At 40.5% G+C, this 12,317-nt stretch overlaps 1 protein-coding gene and 1 long non-coding RNA gene across 3 annotated transcripts in view; one reads left to right on the forward strand and one right to left on the reverse strand.

Moving 5' to 3' along the window:
- Positions 1-12,317, forward strand: part of rsrc1 (arginine/serine-rich coiled-coil 1) — a 132,545-nt gene that overhangs the window by 20,400 nt on the left and 99,828 nt on the right. For both annotated transcript variants that reach the window (XM_037775641.1, XM_037775642.1), the window contains exon 4: positions 4,776-5,024. In XM_037775641.1, the coding sequence (XP_037631569.1) occupies positions 4,776-5,024 (249 nt within the window). The remainder of the gene's footprint in view (positions 1-4,775; positions 5,025-12,317) is intronic.
- The window catches only part of LOC119491504, a 31,879-nt gene that overhangs the window by 14,489 nt on the left and 5,073 nt on the right, over positions 1-12,317 (reverse strand). The gene's annotated exons all lie outside the window — the stretch shown is intronic.

Raw genomic sequence — 12,317 nt, forward strand, 5'->3', positions numbered from 1 at the left:
TTGTAAGATACAAAACTTTCAATTAAACAATTGCAATATAAAATCCTACTCACATTATTCTGATCAATAATTTGTACTCCTTATCAGTAATACAATATCTAGCCAGAAACAGATGGTTATATAAGAACATAATAATACACCTGTATGCCCTCTTCTCTAGCTTTTAGTGTATTGTTGGTAAGAAAGCCTCTGGTCAGACAGGGGTCACCGTCGCCAGCGTCCACTGAAATGTGATAGGGTTAAAGTTACACAGCCATTAATCACTGCTGCGCCACACGGGCCTAATGGACAGGGACGCTGCTCGGGGCATCACTGAGAACATCACTTGCTGTGTGGCGTTTTTTTCTGCCACAGGACAAATACAATATGGACATGAACTTTTGTTTTGTCCTCGCAACAGAGGATGGTGGTCGGGGGAAAACGAAGAAACAATATGAATACGGGGAAGATAAGGTTAAAGGAACAGTGAGGATAATTGGTCTTTTTGTGTGTGTGTTCATGTGTTTCCCCGTCCCTCCGCTGCGTAGTATGAATAATGATTTTAAATGGGGTCAGATTCCACTGGAGACGTTCACCTGTATCTGACACTAGTGGTATCGCGTCGCTGCCATTAATGTCCAATTTTCAATGAAAACAGAAATAGAATACAGACTGATAAGGGTAACACACCATCCAGCTTCACACCCGACCACATAATTACCCCAATGGGCTGTGGTGAGGGATCATATCCTGGCGCGCACCGGGGGGTCAGCGGCGATAAGCTTCAGCCCGGCTCCCAACATGCAGCATAATTACTCTATTGATAATTCACCAGGAAAACGGTCCCAGCCAATTGCAGAGCTCCGATTTAATGGATTGGACTGTGAAACGAGGGAATGGAGGAAGGAGGCTGTGTGTGTGTGTGTGTGTGTGTGAGGGTGGGGGGGGTTTGTACGTGGGGGCAACCAGCAAGGGCCTTTTATTAGAAATGAAAATATGTTTAGGCCATAGGGGGACCCATTTTCCCTGGAGATAATAAGGCCAATAAAATGTAAAGCAGGGAAAGGGCTTGGCATGGGGTCCAACTGTGGCTGTTTATCTGTCTGTGTCCTGCATTAGCCCATTTATCCCCAGCCCAAATTAGCTAATCATTCTCCAAGGGGAAGGACTTGGTCAGGAAATTGACATTTAGCAGCATAGGCTCACTCTATTAACTACAGTAAATTTAATTTGCTGCACACCCCAGAAGTGGGCTGTTTTCTTTGCCATCAGAGAGAGAACGGGAGGGAGAGAGAGAGAGAGAGAGAAAGGGAGAGAGATTGTGTTTATTGCATCTGCTGCTTCTGGCCACAATTTGCTTGGCTGTAAATATAAGACTTTGGTTTGGAACACTGCAACTCTGTTGTATTTCCCCTCATGTACTGTTGATTACAAACATACGCAGGCATTGTCAACACATAGATTCGCTCATTCCAAGGTCTGTTCGGGCCATTGATGGATTATCTCGCTTGGAGACTCCAAACCCCAAAAAATGCCAATGTTTTTCTTTTGCTTTTTTTCCCATTAGCTGTGATTCTCTGACAAGCCTAATCGCAGCTCCAGTAAACACCGTATTAAACACTCCGAATCAAATGTCCTGTGACTGATGACTGCTTTCACCTCTGTCTCTGAATCAGATGTTTCATAATAATTATTTTTGATCATCACTCCAGGGTGTCTGCTTTAGTATCTGTTCTGCAGAAGGCAATGAGACTGGCTTAACTGTGGGGAAAGTTATTAATGGAGGAGAAATAGGAGCGCTGCAGCTACTCAAACACTGCCGTATTATTGTAACTAGAGCTGAAACAATTAGTCAATTAATCAATTAGTCTGCAACTATTTTGATAATTGATTCATCAATGAAGTCATTTATCTTAAAGTCAAAATGCTAAAACTGTAGAGGTTTTGACTGGAGCTGCAACGATTAGTTAGAGGAGATCGACAGAAAGTTAATCAGCATATATTTGATAATGGATTAATTGTTTCAGCAAGCAAAACTTCTAAACATTAGCAGGTTGAAGCTTGTCAAATGTGATGACTTGCTGTTTTTTTTTCTTTTTGGTAAACTTGGATTTTTGACTTTTTGTCGCACAAAACAAACAATTTGATTACATAATCTTAGGCTTTGGGAAACTGTAGCAGGCACTTTTTTACTATTTTCTGACATTTTATTAGGGCTGTCCTCGACCAAAGAAATTCTTAGTTGACTAACACTCATATGATTTTGTTGACTAATCGATTAGTTGATTTAATCGACAGATCTGTAAAACCGAGTTTCACACAAAAGCACCACTTTAAATCTTGTATTTATTAGAGATGTGCTCATAAATTTCTTAGAAATTAGTCATTAAGCATGAAAAAACATACAAAACGACTAATCGACTAAATACATTTTAGTTGACTGAGACCAAAACGACTGATTGCCGACTAAGAGAGTGCAGTCCTACATTTTATAGATAAAATGATTAATCGAGAAAATAATTGGCATACTAATTGATAACGAAAAATAATTATAAGTTGCAGCCCCATTTATGACTTTCATAATGTAAAAATGTTTTTCTTTTGTCTTCTTCTTTTGTAAATAATCATTGTCGTTGAAGCCCAGACTGAAAACATAAACATGGAACTAAACTTTTTGAGTTTCACATATACTGTATGCAATACATATATGGTAATATTTTAATGATATTGGTCATTGTCTGACCTTTGCTTATGAAATAGTTTTATTCACTACAGATTGCACTACTGTGGTTTTGAAAAACTGAACTTCAATTATTTCTTTTGTTTTGTTTTGGGGTTTTTTTTTGGTTCTAAGAGAGCATCTCTTTTCAAGACCTTGGACTAGTGCAGCTACTCTCCAGTGATCAGGATCGCCCCGGCCTAATTGATTGCAACAGTTGTCAGAGTGTTGTCTGTTAGGATGGTGACAGGCGTCTGAAGAAAATGATTAGTTTTCTGTCGGGAGAGAGACAGCTCTGGATGTCCCAAACTGCAAACTAATAAAGGGGGGAAAGCAATAAAGCTCGTGGACAGCAGGTTTGACTGTTTTTATAGACAAATCAATAAAATGATAGATGATGGAAAATAACGGCATCTCAGCTGCCGATTTCTGCTGGGGGTTCAAATCACGGTCCTTCCCACACACACACACACACACATGTACATGTACATTGACACAGGATACGCACACACACACACACACACACACACACAAGCAGAATATGTTGAAGGATTTTGTCTGCGTTAATAGAGGCATCTGCAGTGACACATAAATAAGCGGTTATGTTTTGGTAATTTGTGTCTCTGTGTGTACGGCACCATGTTGAAGCATGAGTTACACTTTCAATTCTCTTTTTGTTGATGTTTAAATGATGTGTGTAACTGTGTGTATCTGTGTGTTTGTGTTTGTGTGTCATAACTAACAAAGTAAATCTCCTGCTGTTAATCTTTTTGAGACCAGAGGGCCAATGTCAGGATCAATACTGAGGACAGGCCTTCCTCTGAGCCCTCCTCTAATTGGCTCTATTTCTACTGCGTCTCTGTGTGTGTGTCACAGTGGATGTGATTGTACATAACTGTATTATTAGGTCCATCCAATGAAGGATGTATTTGTCCACTCCAGGAATTTTATCCTTGTGAGTTTTATTCTATGTTTTGTTAACCGATGCCAATGTTACAATGTGTTAGTATAAATTGGGCTGCAACTAACGGTTATATCTGTCGATTATTATTTGATTCGTTGTCTATAAAATGTCAGAAAATGGTGAAAACTGTCGATCAGTGTTTCCAAAAGCCCAAGATGACGTCCTCAAATGTCTTGTTTTGTCCACAGCTCAGAGATATTCAGTTTACTGTCATAGAGGAGTAAAGAAACCAGAAAATATTCACATTTAAGAAGCTGGAATCAGAGAGTTTTGACTCAAACCGATAAATCTTGGACACACTAGCATTAGCTGATTCCTGTGTATTGTGACCAAACCTGCAATGATTAATTGATTAGTTGTCAACTATTAAATGAATCGCCAACTATTTTGATAACTGATCGATCGGTTTGAGTCATTTTTTAAGAAAAAAAAAGTCAAAATTCTGTGATTAAAGCTTCTTACATGTGAATATTTTCTGGTTTCTTTACTCCTCTATGATAGTAAACTGAATACCTTTGAGTTGTGGACAAAACAAGACATCAACAAGACAAAAACTGATCGACATTTTTCACCGTTTTCTGGCATTTTATAGACCAAACAACTAACCGATTAATCAAGAAAGTAATCGATAGTTGCAGTCTTACGATCTTACAAGGACAAATCCATCGTAGAAGAGTAATAGATTTCCTCAACAAGCAATGAACTGAATCACCTGTACTGCCATGCATCCACAAGATGAGTTTCCGTCAGTGGGACCATGCTCCATTGCTCCTACTATTCCTATTTCTGTTTCCTATCGCTGTTACCGCACACATGCATAACTGACAGCTAAGTGAAACACTCTCAGGCACATTTGCTGGGGGTGATCAAAAGGCATTCTGGGAATACAGGCAATAATTACGTGAAGTAGAAGTAGACAAGGCAGAAAGTGGATATAACTTGATCATAAAGACTTCGAAACAGGTTGGTGATATTTTACACTGCAATAGTGGAAAATACTACCAGTATTTCACTTCTTATTCATTGAGGAAAACATTAGAAACAGATAAAAACATTAGTTTGTTGTGTTGTCAGTGGTTTAACAGCTACAAACTTGTCTTTAATCTCTACCAGGTCTCATTCTCGCCACCGGCGGTCTCGCAGTAAGAGCAGCAGCCGCAGCCGACGAGGGACCCAAAGCCGCAAAAGGAGCAACAGCCGCAGTCGCCGGAGGAGCCGCAGCCACAGCAGAGAGCGGGACCGCAGCCGGCGCAAGGGCCGCGAGAGGGAGAAGGAAAAGGAGAAGGTGAAGGAGAGGGACAGAGGAAGAGACCGAGACAAGGACAGAGAGGACAAGAGTAAAGACAAGGCAGCCAAAAAGGGGTGAGTGACAAATGACTTTTTACATGCAAGCATACATGTAGAGGTAGACATTAACACACCTAACATGTGTTGGGTCGGCCCAGCTCAATCTAAACTGTAAGTACAGAATATTTTGGTCAGTATAATACAGACTTAAATACGGAGCCCAGTCTCAGCCCCTCCATCTGTCCATCCATCACTTGATCCTTCCATCCATCATTCCCTTTCTTCCTCCATTTCCCCTCGCAATCAAGCACCAGGCCACACCGGCCTTGTAATGTGATATAATTCCCTTTTGTAAGAGAAGATGTCATGGGGAATAGATGGCAGGTAGGAGCGCTTCAGTTTTTAGAGGATGTTTTGATGACGTCTGATGTCTTTAACTCCACTTTTCACCCAGCTGCAATAAGTCTAGAAACATAACAACATCATATGCATCTCTGATGTCTTTGGTGCTTATACCAAGAAAAAAAAACAATAAATGAGAGCTCCTTATTGTAGTGAGAAAAGTTGGAAAATTACATCTTCACTTGCAAGTGTATGTCTTCTAAAGGCTGTAATACAGGTTTAGAGTAGTGGATCTTTTAACAGCGGTACACTCCACTACAGGTCTAACGACCTTAGAGGCCTCTCTTTGCCTCGACCAGAATAGCACCCCTCAATCCGTCCCCAGCGCGGCGTCCTCTAATGTGATTTGAGGCCACTGTAATACGACTGGTACCCAGTTGTTGTCTGTCATATTGAATGGCACAGATGTGTGTTTCAGACTATGGATCCCATGAGTGGTGCAGACCAGCTGCTGTGCTAGAACAGGTCAATTTAAGAGACTTCAGCTCCCCAGGTGAACTGTGTGCAAAACTCATAGTACAGTCTATGTTTCGCATGGGTCTGTCACGATTAAAATATTGAATCGTGATTAATCCAAATGAATCTCACATATTTTATTTATTCAAAATGTACCTTACTGGGAGAGTTGTCAAGTATTTAATATTCTTATCAATATGGGAGTGAGCAAATCTGCCTTCTTTATGCAAATGTATGTATATATTTATTATTGGAAATAAATTAACACACAAAACAATGACAAATATTGTGCAGAAACCCTCACAGGTACTGCATTCAGCATTAAAATATGCGTTATTAAGCCTCCTTCGCGACAAGCTACTATGACATGGTTGGTAACAACGGATTCCTTATATTTCCTAGTGTCATATGATGCCAGTATCTTCACTCTAGCTTTAAAACTGATGTCGCTACAACCTAAAAATAGCGAAATAAAATAATTTAGCGGTGTTAAAACTAATTTGCGTTAATGTGTTATTACCGCGTTAACTTTGACAGCCCTAGTTTTGCACTTGTCAGTTAACAGATGACTTTACAATTGAATGCATAGATGCGCTACTTGGTTTTTAAAACAAAGAAATACTTTGAATACTTTGCACATAAACTTTTTGAGGCAGTATTTATTTCACATTGGATTTACTAACAGAAATATGGAGTAATAGCCAAATGGCACTTTAGGATTTTACGACTGTCTTGATCTGACTGAGAATGATCTCCATTCCTCAGATGTATTCTTGATGCAACAGTGCAATCACATGATGAAACTCATCACTGTAACAACGGTCGTAAGACAAAACTGCAGTACATCTAAGGACATTTTTTAAAAACTTTTTAAGCTTGTGCACCACTGTCAAACTGTCACAGCACTTATTCTGGAAACTGTGTGTGTGTGCTGTATCTCATTAAGTGAAGTCTATGCTAATTATTGAGAAAATGTATCTTTGACAGTGAATCTTTTTAAACAAAACTCATTTTATGAATGTTAGGAAGTACTACTAGCAGATATGAGTGAGGAAAACATGATTAGAAATGAGGGTTAAGCATTCACATATTATTCAAGCTATGGTTTCTTATTTATTTAGAATCACATCATTTGTAAATTATCTTTCAAATAACGATTTATAAGTTTAGTATACTCGTTAGTAGAAAAGATTGAACAGATGCGTTGATATTAATGCAGTCTCCATATATTTAGCACAACTTTCCTCATCCTTATGGAGGCTTTATTGGTCATCAATGAAGACCTCGGGGCTGTGTGAACAGAACATGGCGATTTGCTTTTAAAGGAAAAGTGCTCCATTTATTTGAAGCCATTACATATTGCCTTTCCTTAGATCCGTATCGGGAAAACAAATAAAGCTAACAGTGAAATGTAAGGCCGGCCGACTATATCTATTTTCTTATTAAGGCTTCAATATCCTTCAGCACCGATAGGAATCTCTTCCTTTATCTCTGACCCCGCTTTAGCTTGTCTGTGTGCACACGTGTGAGCTCATATACGTAGTAAGTTTGTTGGTGTGTGTGTGTGTGTGTGTGTGTGTGTGTGTGCGTGTATGCATTTCCACCTGTGGCATGGTTAATATATTTCAAACTGTCTATCCTCTAATCTGGCCTTCCAATTTACTTCAACCTGTGGAGGTATGATGTTGGAATAATTTAGACTAAACCATGTGCTGCTGACCTGCCATCATACCAGATGACACATACTGTACATACATACATATACTGGAGATAGTCGCCTTAAATCTGGGTATTGATGATGGTTACTGTTTTGTACATGCTCTTTTTTATTAGGAAAAACAAATAATAATCTTGCATAACAAATTCTAGCATGCAGGGTTTTTTTTGTCACGATTAAATGATAGTTTTAAGGTTCTCGCTTCTGTATATTCACATTTTATCAGTTAGAGAAAGAAATACAGTGAGTGGAGGTGTACATTGTGGAAATGTATACTTGTTTTGGTTGTTTTAAACAGTTATTGTTTTGAACAGTATTAGGTAATCACTAAAGATGTGCTCTGCTCCAGGAAGTCAATGTAATGTGATTATTACATAAAAAACACTATATTGCAATTTGTGGTTAATTTTACATCGGTGTATATTTTGTGACTTGATTAAATTAGGGCTGTCAGTCAATTACAATTTTTAATCATGTGATTGTCCATAGTTAATCACGATTAATCACACAGTTCAATGTTCAAAATGTACCTTAATTGTCTCCATCACCACACCTACAGTAACGTGAATGAGTAAAATTCAAAAAAACGTTGGACTGCCTATCTGTGGACCTGAAATGATGTTATCAACGTCCAAAAGCTGCCTGACAGGGATGTTCCTGTTATTCCCTAGAGGCTCCCAAAGGAGTTTAGAGTTTCTTTAGCAGTGAGCGGATTCAGGAATATGTAAAACAAGGCTTTCTGCAGTATATCCTGTCTATGACAAGCCACTTCTTTTTTTATCTGTCTTCTCCATTATTCTTCTTCTACTCTTAATGGTGATGGGGGGTAGGGTCTTTATGTAAGCTCCTGATCCTCACCACTTACACGCACACAAACACACACTGACTGCAACACACCAAACTCATTTACATCCTGGTTTCCTTGCTGGGTGGTGGGAGAGGAGTGAAGCAGTGCGATGTTGATGGCGGGGTGGGGAAGAGGCTCAGGAGCTTTATAGTGTCTGTCAGGATGAAAGAGGGGCCCCTCAGAGCGGCACCCTGACACCGACTCTGTGTGTGCGCGCTCGTGTGTGGTGTTGTCGTCATTAAACATTTAACACTCCTCTAGTATGACAGCAGGCAACTTGGTGCTCCGGCGGCATGTTTTCATGCAAAATTTATTGAAAAAGACGAGCTGTTGTTAAGAGATCTTGTTGCCTTTCACCAGTGGCAAAGGGTAAGTGGGTGATTGTAGGGTTCAGTGTGTGTGTGTGTGTTTGACTAGTGTACAGGGTCAGTAGGTCAGCTTTGCTCTGTGTAATCCTCTGGCTTCGTATTTACAGAGAACATAAGAGGTCCCTTTAAGAATTTAACCTCAGCCCTAAAACTGTTTGTTTGTTTGTTTGTTTGTGTTTTTCTTTTCTTTGATAGATTTCTAAACAAGAAGGCTTACTTGTGTATATTGTACATTCAGCATTGAGTTAAATAGTCGAGTGATTCCCAACCCATCAGATGTGCACAAGTACCCCTTCATCAGCACCACCCGACATGTTTCAAATTAGGGGTGTCGCGATAAACCAGTATTAGTGATAACTGTGATAAAATGTTAAAGTTATCATAATACACAAATGATAATATTAAATCATGTTTCTGTGCAGTTATGGTTACAGATGATTTCTCCACCTCCCTACACTCGTATTTTGAGTTTTATTAATTTGCAAAAAAAACCGCACAATACACAAAGTTAAAGATGAAATTGATTGATAGCATTATTATTTAAAATTTGCTATTGATATCGCGATAATCTCATTATCATGAGTTATTTTGGCCACCATAATCGTGTAGTGAAAACCTGATATTGTGACAGCCCTATTTCAAATATGTTCATTTTAATTGATATGAAACTGGATGCCCTTTAACACATTATTTATGCAAAACCAGATATAGTTACAGTATATTTTGTTGGTTCAGTTAAGTTTGCATTCACATTACAGTATTACCACTTGGAGTGGAAGAAACACTTAAACTATGTATTCATTAGTTTTCACGTGATATTTATTGCAAAATTATTAAATAATGTGTTACAACTGACAAAGGTTGGTTGGAAACTGAGGCGTGCTGGCATTACATTCACTAAAGATCAATTTGTAATCCTATTTGTATTTTTATTTTCCTCCTAAATACAAAAATGTAGTTTTTTTTAAAAATCAAATCATTATTTTTTTTTTCTAATTAGCTGAGCTACTCAACAATCTCCTTGAGCCCCTTGGGATTCACTGAAATATACCAGAGACAAACTACAAAGATGAGCAAAATCCTGACTTATCGCTTCTCTGTTGTCCTTAAAAACAATTAGCATTAATGAACACACATACACACAACGTAGCTTTGTTTCTCAATCTGCATGCTCATGGGCCCGATACTTTCTTTTAACTCTGTGTGGCTCGAGTCAGGTCAGGTTTCATTTTATGAATGTCATTACATCCACCAGTCACATTATGTTTTTGGTTTGGTTTGTTTGTCTGTTTGTCGGCAGGCAGGATTGCGGAAAAACTACTGTCCCGTTTTCCATGAAACTTGTTGGAAGGTTGTAGCATGAACCAAGGAAGAACACATTCACAGATCTGAATCTGAGGGGTGGATACACACATTATTGTTCACTTTCGCTGACATTGTGCGAGGGGGTAGTTGGCCTTGACTGAGGTCTGCGCTCTCCAAGTGCCCATCTAGTTTGTCAGTGTTCCCCAAATCAGAGCAGGAGAAACAAACGGTGTGTTGTGTTGACAAGTGCACGTCTGCCCCCAGGCAGATAATTGACAGAAGTATAATTTGAGTGTAACAGCATTCTTCAACTGATGTTCAGGCCCAAATCCCACCTGTAATTAATGAGTAGAAATGTAGAATCTACAGTTAACAGATGGCTGTTTCTCTACGGAAAGTGATAGTTTTTTAAGAATATTCAGTCAGTGTTTTAAGAGGTTTTGGCATAATTAAACTGCAGAGGTGTAGGCTTTGATCAGGCTTGAAGGAGGGAATGGTTGGAGTACAGTCAGGGCCCAGTTTTTTGGGATTCACTCATAATGTGATGCACACACACACAGGTATGCAAACTCTCATTTTCCCCTCCATTTCCATGTCCGTGACTCTCCTCAAACTCGACTCCTTTCGTCAAAGAATGTGTCTGCTTTCAAGAGAAGTCTTCACCTTTTCCCTTCGGCGGTGTCGACATCTTTGCTTTCCTCTGTAACCGATCACCAAGGTAGTGGGGCTGGCTACCTCACATCCACGTCCTCAATCAGAGAGGTCTGTCCAATTAGGCTGAACTCCTTGTCTGTGCCAGGTCACAGGAGGACTGTTGGTCCAGCCGACTCAATTTCATGTCACTTGAGTGTGAAATGGGCAGAGGCTGGGCAGCGGAGGCACAGAGGGCAGCGTGGAGACCTCTCATGGCATCAGAGAGCCGTCTTCTCCCAGTGCATGTAAAACTGGAGTTGGTATAATGAGCTTAGGGTTAAAGAAATGAAATGACTGCCTACCTTTCATTAAAGCCTTTTTTTATGTCTTTGTCTGTGAAAGAATCATTTATGAGTTTTTCTCTGCCAGCGAGGGGCAGCACTTCCAACAGTTCGCTCTTGTAAAAGAGCTTATTCTATGAGGGTGGAGTTTCTTTTTGAAGTCTTTAAAACAAAGCATGTTTTCTTGACACTTTTGTCCATGGAGCCGTCCCCACCAAAACCCGCCCGCTCCCATCTCTCTCCGTGAATGTGATTGTTTAGTAATTCCTCTCATTACTGTGTTTTCCCCTGACAAGCTAAACAGAACCCAGCCTCACCACAGGGGTCCCGGCAGGACCCGCGGGCCTCAGTTTGGCTAGCGTTGCTCCATCGCTCAGCCTTAACCTCTGGAAGCCTAGAGGCTGCGAGGCAGAGAGAAAATAAAACAAGACCCTAGACAACAAGCACACACACACATTCACACTCGCTGCTGTTGATTTTCTCTCCCTCCTTGCCTCACTCTGAGGAAATGATTGTCTGCTTCTTTGCCTCTGTTGAACATCTATCAGCTCATTAGTGTTGGTAATACACAGAGAAAGTAAGTGTGTTTGTGTGTGTGTTTGCGCACATGTAGCCCTGCCTGCGGCGTCCTCTCCGCCTGTTGGGAGTGTGTGTATGGGTGGTGTGGACGGGACCACTGGCTGCTGCTGTGTGTGTGTATATGTGTGTGTCTGCACTCTTGCAGGACTCTAGGCTGTGTCTGGCTCTGGGAGCGGGTCTGGGGAGGTAAGAGAGACTTCAAACACCGTCCTCGGAAGGTTAGGATACACTCACATTGACTTAAATCAATGAGCTGTAAGTGTGTGTATTATTTGTGTGTGCGTCAAGGGGGGTAGCCTAGTGGCCAAGAGCAAGAGGAGACATGGGTGAAGCTGAAGAGGAGTAGGTGTGTGTGTGTGTGTGAGTGTAGTTTGGGCGGAGGCTCGGTGGTTGGATGAGGGTGGGTGAAATAGGAGTGATGCCTTCATGCAAAGGATGGACAGAAACGCACACACACACTGTTCCCAATAGACAAACACATGCGCACACAGAGCGGTGCAGCTGTAGCGTTTCTTGGCCCATGGCTGTATGTAGTCATTAGCTGCTTTTTTTCCACACAGATAATGAGCATAGATTGGATAGAAAACAGCCCGGGCGCATAAACTCCATCTTCACTAGATGGACATTTATTTACACACACACACACACACACACACACACACACACACACACACACTAGTTGACGAATACGTTGTTAAGACTGTCACAGTGATGCAGGAC

The sequence above is a fragment of the Sebastes umbrosus genome, chromosome 7 (genome assembly GCF_015220745.1).
Source record: "Sebastes umbrosus isolate fSebUmb1 chromosome 7, fSebUmb1.pri, whole genome shotgun sequence".
NCBI classification, from domain to species: Eukaryota; Metazoa; Chordata; class Actinopteri; order Perciformes; family Sebastidae; genus Sebastes; species Sebastes umbrosus.